At 37.3% G+C, this 19342-nt stretch overlaps 1 protein-coding gene across 1 annotated transcript in view; it reads right to left on the minus strand.

Annotated features, from left to right (window-relative positions):
• Positions 1–19342, minus strand: part of COG5 (component of oligomeric golgi complex 5) — a 185589-nt gene that overhangs the window by 24682 nt on the left and 141565 nt on the right. Inside the window, exon 14 of the mRNA XM_085217248.1 lies at positions 19000–19099. Coding sequence (XP_085073374.1) covers positions 19000–19099 — 100 coding nt within the window. The remainder of the gene's footprint in view (positions 1–18999; positions 19100–19342) is intronic.

A 19342-nucleotide genomic window follows, 5' to 3' on the forward strand; every position in this document is an offset into this window, starting at 1 on the left:
CAGTACATGCACTTTCAGATCTTGATTTTGTCAGCTGTTCGAGCATTTCCCTAAGACCTGTTTTTTTTCTAAAAGGTGGCTTACAGCTTTGTACATATTAATGATTTGTACTACATAAGTGAGCAGGAAAACAGAATTACAAGGACCAAAACTGCTATTCTTGTCCTTAGAAAGTTTTACTCGCAAATCCTTCAGCAAAAATGAGAAAATTAACTCTTCATTTTTAAACACTACTACATGCTTTTTATTACTACCACAGAAGTCAAGCTTCAGGATGACACATAAACAGCAATTAAATCCAGAACAGTTCTGCAAGGATCCTGCAGTGTATATTTATAATTTCAAATAAAATAAATTGTAATTGGGAAACAACCAGAAATTTTCTTGTGCATAGAAAGCCAATGGAATACAAAGATCAACAAAATATCATGTGAATTTTAGAAGCATATCTCAATATTACAGCAAGAATAGCTATTAAAAGAAAGCTGTACTGGGATATAGCTTCTCACCAGCTATCTATATTTCAGGATACAAAGTTATCCTCCAGGAAACTCCTGAAGATGCCTACATCCAGAAGTCTCTCAGTAAAAATATACTTGACTCCTTAAACAAGTCATCAAGAAACTTTCATGAGGTGCATATTTACCAGTTCCAGGTCCTACGGAAACCTCTGAAATACCAAATATGCGGTAACAAAAATAGTTCAAGAAGAGGAACAGACACTGCCTGAAAATTTTCAAGATATGCAAAACAAATTTTTGCTAGAGAAAGCCTATTCCTGTATATCCCATACCTTTCATTCAGCATAAACTCAGCCATCATCATGCAAATAAAGTTATCTACTGTTTGCCAGCACTGCTAATAATAGAAGTTTTAGACAAGTTCTCACAAGCACACATGAACATAGATTTATTCACAACACTAGAGTGACAGTATCAGTTCATTCAAATTTCTTCAAATTTAGGATTTATTTAAGGATAAACATGTTTCTGAGGCCTTTGCAGAGGCAGAAGTCTTTTCTAACACATCTCTAATTGTTTGACATCAGAACGCATCTTTCAACTAGCTGATAAATAAATCATTTCAGCAGCTCCCTGCCTTCCTGATGAGATCAGCCATGTAAGCCATGTACAATTCTGTTTGCCTCCTACTATTTCAATTTGACAGACCTGACTGGTTTTAAGAATTCTGCTTCTCACACTCACAGCTTCCCAGATTAATAGCAAAACAGCTGTGCAGAGAAACACAACACCCTCTCCATGCAGCTGGCCACCTCACACACCACACTGACCTCTTCTCACACCTTTTTGATGCACTGTACAAACTATTCAACTCAGCTGTTATTTTGCACATTTACAGCTATTACACATAAATGACTCTATTAGGACAGTGGAATTTCACATTCTAGACACCTCAATTTCAGTTCCTTGGAGTCTATTGCAAAGGTCTCACAAGTTCTTTTTCTTAACTCATTATGAAATCATTAAACTGTGTAATTTCTGCTGGTAAAAAAGGCTCAACTGGTAAATAAAAATGGTTACAAGTACAAACATAAGCCTTCTGCAGAACAAGGAATTCTTGCATTCAGCACTGGAGCACAACAGATTTACAGGCAAAATCAAAAAAAGCCTTAAAAGCATCCGATCCTCCTAAAATTATTTACAATATTAAATTCCCTTCAAAAATTCAGGAAAGCAAAACTCTGTGAAGCAGCAGTAGGCACTGGGCAGCCCAGGACTCACTGGGATGGCTTCCCACAAGGAATGCCATCCTTCCAGCTACAGCTACAGCAGAATTTCATGTGGTCCCTCCCTTGCTGTAACCCCAATTATTTCTATGGTCTTGCCTTAAAAAGGTTTTGTCTTGAGGTCTACCCAACAGTTCATGTATATACACTTCACCAATGGCATATACTTGGATTTCAGGTATTTGATCACTATTCAGTGCATCCAGGTAGGAAAATACTATCATTGTGTCTCCTCAGTCCCAACAAACTGTGCTTATAGCCCATTTATCTTAGACACAAATCATCCTCATTTTCTTTTTCATGATACTCAGTTTTACCAATGAATTAGACTCACCATTCTCATTTATATAGCAAGAACTCTTGAAGTACTGTGCTGCATGTAGTTTATGCACTTTAGCACAGTGGTAATGTAATTCTTCCTCTGTAATCTGTCTGCTGGGAATTGCACTGTGTAAATAGGTTAAGTCAAATAAGTGTGACTAAGCCACAACCACTCGGCTATAAGACACAATTCCTTTTGAAGAGAGCAGTGGAGTCAGCATTTGTTTACTTTTTAATCACTTATATTTATGCAAAATCGCAGAATGCCAGAAGAGTGAATTTATGCTAAATAGGAATTGGGAGGACAGAAGAGGTACCTTCATCCCAAATCAGAATTTATTTGGGGAAAACAACTGCTAAAAAACAGTGTTGGGCTGGAAGATCAGATACCATCTCCAGGGATCAATTGCCCTGGGAACCAGGCTGGCTTGAGTCTGCTAGCTGAAAACAAACCGAAAGGAACTATGCAGAGGCCAGACCTAAATGAGCAGCAACAAGGACTATAACTGTTCCACTTTTCTGTATCTATCTTTAAACACAGCAATAGATTTCTTATTCTCACTTCAGTTGAGTGAACTGATTTCACTTTCACCTTTAAATGTGTTTACAACGATTTTGTGGGCATTAGCAAAGCACAGGTGCTCCATACCCCAGCAAGTGGCAATTCTAGGATAGGTAACACGTCAGTATTGGCTCCCTTTGCTAGCATGAAATACCAGCACAGTGGCAATATTAGGTGCTAGTGAGAGAGAGAAGTCTCCACAAGCTAATATAGCAAGGGCTTTTGCTCCATGCATCACAAGGGCTGTGTCTCGTGGCACACTCAAGAACGTGAAAATGAGCTGCTGTTCTGCTGGGCATTTGAAGAAACTTCAAAGGATAACTGTTAGACTAAAATGAGGATGAAACACTGGAGGCATTGCCCTTTTGACATTCTCTAAGGCAGGAAGTTGAAATTTGCTCAGTGTAGCAGCTGGAAGAAGGAGGTTAGAAAACTTTCTTTTAAAAATCCAATTCAACATAATCTGAGGAGCAGCAATTTGGGTGATTTTTCATGAGAGACAGATTTGGCTATACTTTAGAGAAATTAGTTGGAAGGACCTTATCAAGATATGTTGCAAGAGAAAGGCATTTGAGCGGAGGAAGGACTCAAACCTGATGGTAGAAGCCATAAACTCGGTACCAGACTGAATGAGGGAGTGGGGCTCTGTGTTCAGTACTCACTTGTGTCCTACAGCACAGACCCACAGCACTTCATTACTCAAAGCTTATGGATTAACATTTGGAAAAACACTTAAGGACAGGCCTAAGGATGCTTCTAGCTAAAAATCCTTTAAAGTACACAAAATAAAGATTTGAATCTGAAAATGCTTGCAGAAAAAACTACAGTATAACTGAAGGATAATTTATGCTTTTCTATACTAAGTTATAAAACAATAAAAAGTTTTGTCTATCTTGAGATATGAATGAAGAGCTTTCTCAGCTGATTTTATCTGTCTACAGCCAAAATGGTCATTCATATAGTCCTTTGAAACTAATGGCATAAACCAGACCCTTCTACGGCACTGTCAATTTCATCCTAACATGTAAGTTTAAAATACAGCGGGCTTCCCCTCACCACTGATTATTAAGGGAATCCAGATCTGGTTTCAATGTCTGTAAGTGTCTTCATTATAGGCAATGAAGTTACAGGAGGTGAATCTTCCCTCCTGTTTTCTTGACAACTGACTGAGATGTTCATTTTTAGTGAACTTACAAATGAAACTCGGGAAACTGAAATACAGAACTAGAAGTAAAGTGACCTAAGTTTGCTTCCTGTAATGGGTAACTTTTATAAACTCAGCTCACCATAAAACCCTTGTGACAGTAGTGTTGTACAAGTTGTACACAGCTCTGCATGAAAAAATGTCTGGAAACATGGGTATATATGCTAATATTGCATCTGAATACTTCTTTTTTGTGGGTACTGAAGAACTGAGATAGGCAGTACATGGAAGTTCCTGCTGAAGTCAACTGCAGCTCTAAGGAAATGTTTGCCCAGACCCAACTGTCAGGCTGCGTCTCAGCTGAGCTTCTGCCTCTGTTTTGTTTTCCTCAGGCACTTTATTTTTAATAGGGTTTCTAAAGGAAATAAAGCTCAGTAGTGCAAAGTCTGCTCAGGTTCAGCAATAAATAAATGAAATAGCTGACACATTTATTGAGTAGTTTACTGAACCCAAAATGACACTTGCAGAAGCTGATACCAAAAAAATGTGTCACAAGGAGGAACAAGCCAGCTGAAGGCCATCTGATCTGCTTCAGCCTCACATGGCAGAGAACTGTAAGCCATAACTTGGCACTGTGGTCTGATCTAATTCAGAATCATGTGAAGGATTTTATTTTAGTTTGTATCCTTCACTAATATGAACCCTAACCTGATCCCCCCATTTCCAGATTGCAGGTGGGAATCTAGAGCAACAACAGATGCACGTGTACTGTCTAGGAAGAGATACTTAATTTGACAGCGTGGATTTGATTTCACGTTAAGACATGTGCTGTGATTTCTTTGCGGTAAATTCTTGTTTTCACCACAAATCACAGAATCACAGTATGGCTTGGGTTGGAAGGGACCATAAAACCCACCCACCAGTCCCAACACCCTGCCGTGGGCTGGGTTGGCACCCACCAGACCAAGCATCCAATGAAGCAGTGAATGTAGAATTTAGGTAAAAACAAAAATAAAACTATCAATTCTCTTTTGGCTGATAAAAAAAGGCTGACTGAAGTGGTCACTGTTGTAGGAATGTTCAAACCTACTGGTGCTTCTTTTCCTGTAATCTGACTGTTTTTAGTGGGAGGTGCCTAACCTCCCCTTTTGCAACAGGTGGCAGCTCAGAAGAAACGTTGATTTGCTGATTTGCTCTGCTGCCATTCCCTTCACAGATAGCACATTTTGTAAAAAAAGCTCAGTTTTACACTAAGTAACTGTGATCTTGTGCGCATCCTTCACGACAGTTTTAGAAAACTCCATTTATTTCATTTCTCTGTTCTGAAACAGCCACAGCAAACCCACTCTTTAAGAGCAGGAAACAACATTGTAATTTAGGAGTACTGAGAAGATCTTAAATCAAAATAAGACTAAAGTAGAGCCTCTCAAGAATGCATTTGATCTAACTCTAGGATCATGAGACTAATATGTTTTGATAGCACAAATTGAACTCCAATTATCAAGCTGACATTTTCAACAATAAATACATTCCTAATAGAGGCAGCTGATGTGGCCATACCTCTGGCAGAAAGCAATCAATCCATCTGTTACTTGGCCTCCTGCCTGATCACAACAACTTATTATAAAACACAGAATCCATTTTCAGAGTCTCTGAGTCAATAGGGCTCGGCTCTGGGATTTCTCCCATAAGCTACAAATAATTGGGATGATTTACTATTTAGTTTAATGTTCCCCATATGGCTGAAGGAGCCTTTTACAATCTCTTTCCACCTAAGTAAAACGAAAGATTACCAGAAACAGTTTGCTGGGTTTTTTTTGTTGTTTTTTTTTTTTGTAAAAATGTGACACTGTTTAACAGCAAAATACATAATAATCTGAACTCCATTAGCAATGCCAGCTAATGTATTAGTACATGGAGAACAATTTGCAAAAAAATTAGAGACATAATTTAGAGTGTAAAATACGAATGAATCGAGGGAATGTGAGGTCCTTGATAAATGAGAATAAATTAAAATGAATGCCCTGCTTTAAAAATAACCAATTAAAAATTAATAATAAATCATAAATAAGAATTTAAGTTCTTGAAATGACTTCTAGTTTTTCAGAGATGGAATATTTCAAGGCAAGGAGGGAAATCATCTGTGAGTTCAGGCAAAAATGTCAAATAAGCATAAAAATTTCTGTTGCACCCTCAGGACATTCTTGTAGCTTCCAGCATTTTTTTTTTATTATTTTTATTTTTTCAGAAATATGGAAATTTTACATTTGAGGAATACAGGAAAGAAGCTCTTCAGTGAAGGCATTCAAAATCTTCCACAATAACCATTTTGGGAAGAAACACGTGAAACTAACATGAGAGGGACAGTTAAGTCCTTTATCAAAGAAAAATGACCCATCACCATGCTCACACTAAACATGCCAGAACAACAGTAACCATCAAATTGTTCCCCAAGGGATATATTTTTTCCCCTTCTTTTTTAATATTCTCAGAACCAGAAAAAATTGAAGGAAAGCAGCAAATGGCCTTTCTGGAACAGAAATGTCAGGGTTTATCTCTATGTTTTGAATCACAAGAGACAAAGAGCAATGGACAAAATCATCAAAAGTGATTTCATGGTCCTTCAAAAATGAGATGCTTTAAAACAACTTCACTTTCCAAAAGCAGCTGGCACTTATTCACTTAAAACCAGTTTGTTGATGGAATCTCAACAAATCAAAAAACCAAAAGCACTTGCAATCACTTGCCAACTGAAAATCCTGCTCCTTGCATTTGACATTTTTTCAAGACTCCGGTTTACCCAACTGCCTAACCCAAGTCTCCAGAGATTTCAGAGACAATGTGTGTTGGTCCTGGTATCTCTGACTGTAACAGTTTACTAAATTTTCCATGCTTGCCAGAATAATGACTGAATGATTAATCACATTTTATGTTATCACAATAGTTGTTGGTCCTAACGAAGTGGACTACTGAGAATGTACTTCCAGATGAGAAAAGCATCCATCTATCTGCAAGACACAGAAAATCAGGAGGTTCAACATCATAGGATTCATATATACATACAAAGCATAATCAATTTATTTAATTGCCATTTGCCATTTTTTGTATCCAGTCCACACATTAGCTGGGATTCTAATACTTCTACACTGTGGAAATTTACAAAGGAGCTTAACACTGTCGAACTCTAATTAGTGTTGCTCCATAATTATAAAATACAAAATACATTACAATGTTAACATACTTTGAACTATTGCCAATCAATTGCCAAATAATAGAATTAACTTGGCAGGAGATGATTTAGAGCACAGTACAACAAAATGCAGTAAGGACTGTGCAGTCTTGCTCTTCTTCTACCTGTCAACAAAACTGCATGGTAGATTTAAAGAAGTCTTCTAGCCTCCTTCCCAGCAAGATAAAATGAAGCACACAGCACTCCCCAAACCAGCCTTTTATACTTGGATGATTTTTTCTGGAGTTTAGCCAGTATCACTTAACATCACACATTTGTTATGTGAGTCACGATCTAACCAGCAAAAGACAACATGAGAATGAAGAAAATGCTTCATGAAGTTATTTTTTAATGCAACTCTCTCCTCTAGATTTTTAATTCTTTTTTTTAAGTTTAAATGTTTGGTTTGTTTTTTTAAAGTGACTTATCAGCTAGCTATTTCTAAATATTTTCTGGCCATTGTAAGTAGCTTCCTAATGAATGTGAATCTCCTTAAAAAACTCTTCTGATCTTTCCATTAAAACAAAGGAGATCCTTAGCTGACCTCTAACCATTTTCAAATTAGACCCACTGCCATCTCTTGGTTTTGTTATTTTACTGTGAAATAGTAATCTTTTCTGAAATTATTTTAGTATATAATAGCCTCCTACATATTCTATTTAAATACCTATTAATGAATTCCTTTAATGTGCCTAATTCTGAATTCATATTTTTATGTTCTCTCATTTAGATAGTACTGTTCCAAGTTTTTCAATGACAGTAACACTGTGTCAAGGTACTAGTGTAAAACAATTTATACACATATTTCAAAGAGAAGTGGGGAAAACTTAATCTTTTACATTACTTACACCAACTGACCTGTTATTTACAGAAAACCTTTCCCAAAGTGTCATTTCCCTATTGCTCTTGACTACTTGTGAGTTCATTACATTTCATACTTCCTCCCAAAGTTCACAATATTCGACACTTAGACAGGAGGACTAGATACATTTCCCTGGAACTGTCAGACAAATTTCATTGTTAGAATATGTCCTGAATAGTGTTTTACCCTCAAAAGAAAACTCACAATTCAATGTAACACCACCTAATATAAGATATAGATTAATTTTTGTAAAAACACACTAAAAAAATGATCATGAGAAATTTAGCATATGCCATTCCAGTGAGAAAATTCCAGTGAGAACTCATCATACTTTTCAATTCAGAACCATCACAAGTCTCATAAATTTGATGGAGATTAAAGATGGTGCAAAATTGGTAGCATATGAGCAGTATCTTCACTTCACTGGAAGAATTTGATTCCAGGCAGTGTCTGCTCTCTCCATCTCCTCCCTGTTCTCCCTTACTTCATTGAATTATTCAGCTAGTTAAATTTAGCTGTATCAGACTGGAGTGGGGAGAGAGAAGAACAGGAAGTAAAGATACCTAAACCTCATAGGGCAATAAACAGAGAAATGGCTCACATCAACTATAATATTTCTTGTTAGTATAACACATTTAATTCAGAGACTTTGTACAAATTAAATGAGCAAAACAATTTTTTTTTTGCTTGGTATGAGGTACATTTCCCCTCAGGAATACGTCAGTAAAGTCAGTCCAGCAGGTGCTTTCGTCCTTAATCCTTTCTGTTTCCCCAAGAGGAAAGCAGAATTATAGCCCTCCTACATCAACATCTTTCTTTCTTGCAATGCGTTATGGATATTTTTACTTTTGACTAGGCAGACAATTGAGGACTTTTTAGTCTAGCCCCTTTCTGCCTTTTTGTAGTCAAACACTAAGTATAGACAGAGAGATTCAGAAAAAAACCTTGTCTCCATGATTACTAAGAAAAGACTAAGATTCAGTCCTTCCCATTCAACTAGTTTATCTTTGCATTATTTCAATTTTTAAACCACATCTCGCATTTCTACACTTCTCAACAACTTCAAAGATTGCAGCAAGATGCTCCAATATAGCCTCTGGATCCTTATAATACACCTTGGCCTTTTCAATTCTGGAAAAAGCAAGGCATTCATGTTGTTTATAATCTAAATAACTCACTGAAAACAGCTTATGTAAATCTTCATTTCCCCAATCAAACATGATAGACACTTTTTCTTCGACAAATGACATGAAAATTCCATGTAAATATGCTCTCTCTTTCTCAGTTCAGAGTTTAAGTGGAATTAAGTGTTGTTTCTCTATTCCACCTGGCCTTCTAGCATTTTCTGTCTGAATCCTCTTTATTGCAACAAGGTTTACAAACTAAAGAGAAACAACAATAAATTAGAGATTGTTAGAAGTTAAAAGTTAAAAGTTAAAAGTATAAATGAAGAGCAGAGAACATTTCATTATAATCTCAGAAAGAAATTCTCAGGAAGATCTGTGAAGCCACTGCAAGACAGAATTCAGCTTTCAGAACTTCATCACCAAAGACAAACTGCAGCCTATTTTATAATGACTACCATATATCAAATGCACCATCAACCCAGAAAGAAAGAAATCAAGGAAAAGAAAAAACTGTAAGACTATGACAATATCATAAATAGTTATGATGATGAGAGGGATGTGCAGAAAGTTGTCATCTATTTTAAACGTCAGTAATTACAAACTAGTTTATACACATACTTCAAAAAAATGACCAGCTTTTTCACAGTAAATTTGAAAGAAATTTTCTAGAGCAGTGTAAGAAGAATGCAGACCGTTTTCTCACAGTCTGACTCTGCAAACTCAAAAAAAAAAAAACAAAACTAATTCCAACCCATTCTAAATAGCTAGCTAGTGGATCAGAGATATTTGATGGGGAGATATCAGCGTTGAATATTCAGCAGAAGTGGAAAATTGAAAATATCATTAGAAGTAACAGTACGAGATTAAGCTGCTGAAGCAGCATTAAAGAACAGTACAGCAGCTGAGGATGTAAGTAAAGCAGAATTTGGAATCTTGCACCTGCAAATGACAAGTTCAAATACAAACTGTGTTGAAGAACAATGAGAGATAAATCGTTTGGCTTAGTTTCAATCTCAGTGGAAAGTAGGCATTTATTAAAATCTTTGCAACATGTATCACTGACTTTCAATCTCTTACAGTAAGAGTGGTGAGGCACTGGAACAGGCTGCTCAGAGAGGTGGTGGATGCCCCATTCCTGGAGATCTTCAAGGTGAGGCTGGTTCAGGCTCTGGACAATTTGGTCTAGCTGTGCTGTCCCTGTTCATTGCAGGGGAGTTGGACTAGATGACCTTTAAAGGTCCATTCCAGTTCCAAGGATTCTGTGATTCTACTAATCTTATCTGAATCCTCAGGAAGAAAGCCTGTGATAGAAAGGATACGAGAGAAGAGAAATTCAACTTTAAAATGATCCCTATACAGTACAGATAGAACACTATGATGGGATAATGCACTGAGCCATACAAATTTTGTGGGTAATACTAAAAATAATTTAAGAACAACTGCAGCAAAGCTGACTTTTCATTATATATATTTTGATGCTAATCTTATGTAATGCATTTGGTGCTGATCAGCATGACAAAGATCAGTGCTCTAAAAATATCTGAGCATGACAGACAGATGGATGCTACTCAGCCTATATATCAATCCATTACATTCACTAAAAATAGGACACTGAATTACAGAAGGCATTGGTTGCACTGGCACACAAGAAGGTGTTATCTCAGCTGGTTCAAAGAAAGATTTGGCTACCAAAAGAAACTGGTGAACTCCTGAACACTGACAAAACCTAACATCCAAGAGCTTCCTAGCACACAGCCAGCAATATGTGGAGCTGCAAACCAGCTACAACCACCACTGATAAGTGCTCTTTTCAAGGGCTAAAAAGCTGGAAGAAACAGCAAATGCTATATGAAAATCAGTCACATACGGCTGACAAGCATCACCGACAGAAAAACATGGTTAGGAAAGAATATCTTTTAAAGCTCTGGTGTTTTAAGAAAATCTTAAGACCAGAAACGTTCCTAAGGAATAAACCAGCATCTCCCAACTTTTGCCTCAGAGATTTATTTACATCAGAAGTATGAAAGCATGAATTCCAGATGCAAGTAAAAATTACCCCAATCTGTCAGCATTTTAAGCTTCCTCTTGAACAGATTTTGCATGCCGCTCTATTTCGATTTCATTCACATCTTGGCTACATTCACAGCAATAAATTAAACAGCATTAGGAAAGGTTCCTGGACTGTGCACATGATCATCTCCACTGCTGAACTGCTGGGACAGTCCTTAGCAAGCGTTTGGCCTAAGAAGTGACTATTCTTCCAGCTGATCTCCAGAGATAGATCATGGCTTCACATTGCAGAGATTATACCCAGAAGGGCCGTGGCAGGCAGCCACTGTGTTTGGAGGAGAGCCCTCACCAGCCCCAAAGCAGCCTGCTTTCTGCCAGCTGGCCTCAGGGCCCAGGCACATCCCATTCGCTGGATAGATGTGACTATTCCATCCCATGCCAGGGAGGAAGTTCACAGCTAGGAGAGCAAAGCAGGTCCTGAGTGCAGTCAGAAGTCTTTGCTAACCTTGGATTCTTGACAGAGAGACAGATATTAACATAAACATCAGAACGACAGCGTGGAACAATTTAATACACATCCTTTCTGTAGCAAAAACAGACACGTTTTGCTGATCTTTGAAGTGAGGCCAACACTAATCAGAACAAGCCTCAATGATGTAAGTTCGCCTTCAAACAGATGAGACCAAACTCATTTACTTACATTCACTGTTCTGAGGTCAGTCAGATGCATTTCTTTCTACATCTATACTCTGTGGGGACAAGCAGTGAGTGATTGGGATTTTACTCGGAAGGAGGGGTTAAGATTACAGTAAATTGTTATATTTTTGTGTTTCTCATCCTCTCTACTGGTATTTTCTTTCTTAAATAATAATGCAGTAAGAACACCTGTGATCAAAAACATGTTACTCGTAATTATCATGGATAATAATACATTCTACTAACACAGTTCCAATTACAATCTTTAGCACCAGTTAACTGAAAGGGAGATCTCAGTAAACACTCAGAACAGATAAAGTTTAGATATATTGTCTATTAGTTTTACTCATAGAATTTTTGTGTTGGAGTTGATTCACATTTAAACATTAGCCCAAACAATACAAGGCTAATTCAAGGTTTCCCTGTTACTTCCCAAGAATCTTACTGTACTACCATATTACTGCTCATATTACTGCTCTAGTATTCTGCTACTGGTGCACGTTCTAAAACCATATATAAAATTACGTAACTCAGATATTTACTTAAGTAAATGTAAATGAATCTCCATATACTACTGTGATCCCAAATAGTGAGAAACAGCCTTCCCACTCTTCATCACATATATCATCTGATGCTGACTTTTCCTTGAAAACAAGCCAGAATTTCAATGCCTAGTTCTCCAAAGAAAAATCCAGACAAATATACTTGTGCACCAAGTGTGCAGTAGTCCATTGCCTCTGGGATCAGAATGTCAAGTTCTTACTTTGCCTTTTGGCATGCTCACTACTAGAGGCTTTTAATACATGAATCAATGTCATGCCTTTGAAAATATGTAACAGTTTGAACTTCAGTGTGGGTACTCTACTTTTTGAGACACTTACGTCTTCTCTTTAATCTTTGAATTCACTTCTTTTCCTGGGTCTTCAGCATTTTTCCTTTGAAATGTATAAAATACACCAAATACCACCTTAAGTTTTTGTAAGAAGCTCAGGGGAAGAATTCTTTGAAATGCCAGGAAGTACTGTAAATTCTCTTCTCTACAGCTGAAAAATATTCAGGCAGCTTACACTAGGCAAACCTGTTAATCAGAAAATCCCACACTCACTGCCTAGGGTAAAATCCTGAGCAGATGCCAAGCACCTACCATAAGCTGTGAGCAAAGGATAGATTTGTAGCTCTCCCAGAGCACTGCACACAGGCTGTAGTTTGGGCCTCCACATCATTCATAACTTTTGTAACATATACGACACAAGTCCAACCATATTTAGTTAAGAGAATTTAAAAAAAATATTCAAATTCTGTATTTCCTTCCTCCCTCATTACACCCACTCTCCTTCTCCATCTTTTGAGTGCTTCCCCTTTATAATTGCTTGCAAGTCTGACAGTGGGTAAGATCTCCATTAAGTCATCTGCCTGCAGCCTCTTGTCTTTTGGAAAGATCCCTTTTTTGGACAATCTGTTAAAATTTATAATTCCAAAAAATACAAACCTTCCATATTTAGGAACTTTGTCCAATTACAGGAAATCACAGCTCCCACAGACTATCTACCCTAGCCATAGGATAAATCTGCTTAGTGTAATGTGATCACACAGGTTTTTGTTCTTCTGTAAACAACCAGACCTGATCTTCCTCTGTTTGTGCTCCAAGCTGAATGAGAAACGTGCTCGGCCCGAGCTGGTTGCCCTGGCTTGAAGTGAAGCTGGAACATGCCCTGCTGTCCTGGGAGCACAGCAGAGTGAGCTAGTGTTTGCCTAAACCTAAACACACCATGACACGTAAAAGTGATTTTTAAGACAGTGTGATCCTCCAAAAGCTAGCATAATCACTCCCACCTGCTACAAAAAGCAAGTAGACAACCTGATTTTTACAATTCTGCCTCTGACTATTGCCCTTTGCTTGTTTAATGGTCAAAAGACACCGGCCCCCTTGTCTCTGGCACTTAAGCCTTATGGTAGTAGGTGGCAAGGCAACCTCCACAACACTGACAGCAAGAGAAGAAGGACTGCTGTGAGACTGACTACAATTACTAAAGACAGTCTGATAGGATGGCTGTAACTCTGGGGAACAAACCACTAAGAAGCCTTCAGGTTCAAGAAGTAAGAGAATTGCATCTTCTCTAAACAACTGCATTGTCATGTTCACAGCACAACACATTCCATCTCGGTGCACTTGTGGGTGTGTTAGTGTGTTTTAATCCACCTACATGCAAAACTGAACAAAAATAGCACAAAAGAACATACATTACTTACATTTCCACTCATAATATATAAGATAACTGAAATGATCACTCAAAAGGCAGAAAGAATGCAACAAAAAAGACAACAGTAAATATTACTTGGAATAGACCAGATGACCAAACAGGATTCTGCCATCTCAATGACGACAAAGGATCTTAGAATTTATTTTTCTGTTTGTTGGCCAAAGTACCAATCTTGTAAACTTCCAGAGCTTTTAGTTCTCAATGTTTCATGACTTGTCTCTGCAAGACATCCAGTTCTAAGGATTAGCAAGAGAAATAATACATCCCTATCAGCAGTCACATCAAAACACAGTGATTGCAAAATTGCAACAAAGAGATTTCTAGTAATGAGAAAAATTACAACATTTCAAATACATTCAAAATTCAACTCAGTAAATGATAAAACTACACCTAGTAAGTTAGGGAAATGTAGTTTTGTCTTACTTCCAATCAAAAAGTGACTATCATTTTCATTTTTATATACATAAAAGAACAATCTAAGAAGCATACCGGGAGAAAGAAAGACACAAAAAAACAGAAACTCAAAGATTTAAAAGACTCCTGAAATCAACCACCTCTCTTTTCCAAAAATGGACAGCCAAAATCTTCTTGGTCACAGAGCATTACTGCAGATAATCAAGCTTGAGCAGGAGTCTTCAAAGTGGCATGCATGCACCACAGGGTTTATGCAAGACGATGGGATGTGAGAAGAAAATATTGAAACTTCAATTGTACATGTAGGGTGGATTGTACAGGAACCCACAAGAAAAGGTGCTACGTTGTACCTTGTCCTCACCAAGGGGCTGGTGAGTAATGTGAAGCTCAAGGGCAGCCTTGGCTGTAGTGACCACAAAATGGTGCAGTTCAAGATCCTTAGGGCATCAAAGAGAGCACACAGCAAGCTTGCTACTCTGGACTTCAGGAGAGCAGACTTCTTCAGGGAACTAATTGCTTGACAGGGTGATATAAGAAAAAGGCCTGGAGGGAAGAGGGGCCCAAGAAAGCTGGTAAGTATTTAAGGACCTCTGCTCCAAGCCCAGAAGCAGTACGTCCTAAGAAAAAGGAAGGCAGATAAGAATACCAGGAGGCCTCTGTGGATCAACAAGGAGCTCCAGGACTTACTTAAGCACAAAAATAAAGTCCATAACAAGCAGAAGCAGGAATGGGTTACCTGGGAGGACTACAAAGAAGCTGTCTGAGCAGCCAGGGATCAGGTTAGGAAAACTAAAACCCAGACAGAGTTAAATCTAGGCAGGGACATAAAGGAAAACAAGAAGAAATTCTACGGGTATATCGGTGATAAAAAGAAGGCCAGGGAAGATGTGGGCCCTCTCCGGAAGGAAACTAGAGACTTAGTCACGAGGGATGTGGAGAAAGCTCAGGTGCTCAATGACTTCTTTGCCTCAGCCTTCACTGGCAAGGGCTCTAGCCACACTGCCCAAGTTGCAGAAAGCAACAATAAGGACTTGGAAGATCTGCAAGTGAAAATCAGGTTCGAGACCATCTAAAGAACCTTAAGGTGCACAAGTCCACAGGATCTGATGAGATCCATCCACGAGTTCTGAAGGAACTGGTGGATGAAGTTGCCAAGCCACTATCCATCATATTTGAAAGGTCATGGTAGTCTACTCAAGTTCCCACTTGTCCAAAAAGGGGAAACATAACCCTCATTTTCAAGAAGGCTGTGAATGCCCCCTCCTTGGAAGCATTCAAGGCCAGGCTGGATGGGGCTGTGAGCAACCTGGTTTAGTGGGAAATGTCTCTGCATGTAGCAGAGGGGTTGGAACTAGATAATCTTAAAGATCCCTTCCTACCCAAAACATTCTATGATTCTATGTATATAATTTATACATATAATAGTAGTGCATGCTCAAAAAGTTTCTTCTGATTATATTACATTACAAAAAACATCTGGAGAGCGTTACCCTTGAGGATCCCAACATGCAATTACTGCTGCCATTTCAAAGCTACCTAATGAAAATGCTGGTAAGATACAAGCCCTTTTTTCTGTCTCTTCTCAACAACAAATTACAAAAATGGGTCAAAAGCTAAGAGGCAGATTTGTGAGCTCTGATCTTTTGTTAAGCAGCACAGATTCACAAAAAGAAAAAAAAAAAAGAAAATTACTCAACTACTTCTTTGTTTTCAGGAAATGCAACTTAGAAGTTTCTCGTGAATCTCTCCCCTCCATTTGTACTTACCGTCAGCATCTGATGAAACATTTGATTTCCCTTATGTGGCCAGATAAACATGACAGTGAAAATGGTAACTTAGGGTATTTGCAAATTGGAATAATGAACCCCCTTAAAAACTCTTAAAGAGAAAATGTAGTGGGTACTTTTTTGTTTGCTTGTTTTTTTACGTTTGGGAGCCCTTACTTGTACAAAAAAATAGTTAACAGATAAAATCTGTCTCCATAAGCAGTAGGTATGTTATAAAGTATGGAATGGATTACAATGTGCAAAGTCAGAAGAAGATTTCATTCTTACCCAAAATACAAGATCAGGTTTTTTAATCTCTTTTCTGATCGGGAATGACAAGGACAGAAATGCTAACTGAACAGAAATCTGTAACGTCTGTAATAATTATAAGAATGCTTGGGCTGTGTGATTTAGGAAAATGTGAACAAGAAGACACAAAATAATAATGAAATGAGAAAATACACCAATCACCCTTACTCAGCATCACCTAACAAAACACAGGATGTGTGATGAGGTTAAAAGTTAATAGTCTTACATATATTTTTAATTAATGCTACATGTAATTACACCTTCAAACTCTGCATTATAAGAACATCTATAATTACACTGAGTGAAACAAGTACAATAATTTTGAATATGTCATGGCATACAACAACATCAGGCATTGACAAAGGGTTAACTAAGTTTCAGATTCACTCAGCAATCTACCTACTGCTCACAAGTAGTTATTTATATCTTCTTTGAAATCATTTGAACTGGTGAATACAAGAATAGGTCTGAGGCACAGCAACAGCTGGTGAGAGGAAACAGGAAAACCAAAAGCCATCAGTGTATAAAGTCACGAGCAATGGGAATAGACGTTTTGGATTCACTAGAAAAGATCATTTGTTCTTGTTTTTATTTTAATTCTGCATGTCCATACTGCAATATGCTGCTATTACTCAAAGTTAAAATTCTGAATGATACTTGTCTTGTTACTTATCCTATCTAAAGCTAGCTAAAGAATCAGTGATCAAGTCTTAGTAAGATGTAATTTTTTTTTCTAAAATAATTATTTCGTCTAGAAGGGACTGAAAAAATAGCAACCTGATATCAGTCTGTCTGCAGTTTTAGAAGTTCACATTTGTTTGACTTTCTCACCATTCAAATCTACCTACAACAACCTGCCAACAACACTAAAACAATTTAAAAAAATCCTAACGATTCTTAAAAGTACCCTTCTATCTTTCTTCGTGGAGAAATCTGATCTTTTTTGTTTTGTTTTGTTTTTGTTTTGTTTACTTTTAATTTGGAAGATAACTTTGTTGTGAATTTCTCCAGGAAATTCAATTTCCATCTTTAGCACTGGTAGACTACAGCTATCAGAAATCAGGCATCGGAACAGAAATGTTAAATGGTTACCCTTCCGAGCTTTAGAAAGCTAATACTGTAAACTGGATTGCAAGACTGAATGAAGATTGCATTCTTGGCTACACCACAAAAGTGTAATGAAAAAGTGGTGTCTGACATAGCTCCTGTTCTACACATGGCGAACATTTCAGGCTCAATCTGTCCGCCCAAAAATAGGCACAAAAAAGCATTTAGATGTTCTAGACTATATCCTACAGGGCTGGAAAGCATGATGTAGGACATGTGAGAGATGCTCTTCTGGAAAGGCAGCTGGAGGCCAGGGAAGGTATTTTAGTATTTTAAAGATGACACTATACACCTTGGCACTGCGTTAAACCCTTCCTGTTTCTTTTCTTTTTTTTTAAAGATATATATCAGTAAAGAAATTAAAAATTGCAAAAACAAAACAAAACAACCCCCCCCCAAAAAAAAAGTAGCAGTGCAATACAGTTTGTATTGTTTTACAGTTTGCAGGTATATCCTTGAAGGATTTTTATTCTGTCAGTTTGACTAATCCTGTCTCTTGATTTTTCAGTTTCAAGTGTTATTTTCACTCGAATTCAAGTAGTTCAAGGGCTTAGATTCCCACTTAACTCCTGCATTATTTTAGTTACAGTCAGCTAACACAAAGCCACAAATCACGTATTTTTCAGCTTACTTCCACAAATCCTTTTCCTTAGGGCTTCTTAAGAAATTGCCAGCTGGCTGATCACAAAATGATGCACACTGCTGAACAAGCCACTGGCCAGATTCAAACTTTAATAGAAGCGGTGAGCACAGCAGACCCTGGTGCCTTCACAGTTACAGCTGATAAGTATGCCAGTATTTGACTCTACACACCAAGATATATATAGATGTAACTTTACTTCCTTTTACTTATGTTTCTTGCCAACTTAGTAAACACACTAATTTCTTTCTTGAGCAAACTTTAGTCTGAAATTATGGCACCATCATTTGGCATCTTTAAATGAAGACTCAATTTAAGAACTAATGTCTAAGAATATAGCAAAATAATCACAGTACCTAGATTTATTTAAAAATTTTAAATATTCTTTATTGCCTTCATGACTGCTTCACCTGTATTCCTTTCCCATACATTAGAATGCAAACTTCCAATACAATTCATTAAACAGATATGGTAAACAAAGTATTTGCTGTTGAATTTCAGATTTTTAAAGCTATTCAGAGAGAGCACAATTAAACTGAATTGAATAATCTTGATTTTATTTAAAGACAAAAGATTATTTTTAATTAATAGGACAACTTCAGTTTTCAGTTATACACACAAATTGCATTGCAATCCATAGACTGTATACTTGAAGGCAAAACTTAACTGAAAATATTTCCAAGTAGAAAGCTTTCTAAAGTTTTGTCTATCCAGCCTGCATTACTATTATGTTGTAAATCTACAAAAAAGAGAACATCCTACACAGAAAAAAATAGAAGTTTCAAAAATGTTTAGATTACTTACAAGCTGTTCAGACTTTACACCATAGAGCTGAATGGTCTTTGCCACATTTTTGGCCACAGCTAAACTGAGGTCTGGATCAACAGCAGCCACATTTAGCTCACTAGAAGAAAGATTGCAAATCTTAATAACTCAGCAGTGCTGTATTTAATTGATAAAGAATTACCTACAAATACACAGTTACACAGAAAGTCAGCTTAGAAGAAGTAATACATAACCAAGTCTTTCTAGGCACTGTAATTCAGTTTACAATTTAACAAGTCAGTTGGGAATTTTATGTGCAGAATGTTCCTATTCTGGTAAAAATGAGCAAAGTTTAGGAATGACACTTCAGTTTGAAATCACT

This window comes from Meleagris gallopavo, chromosome 1, assembly GCF_905368555.1.
Source record: "Meleagris gallopavo chromosome 1, MGAL_WU_HG_1.1, whole genome shotgun sequence".
In the NCBI taxonomy this organism is placed as follows: domain Eukaryota; kingdom Metazoa; phylum Chordata; class Aves; order Galliformes; family Phasianidae; genus Meleagris; species Meleagris gallopavo.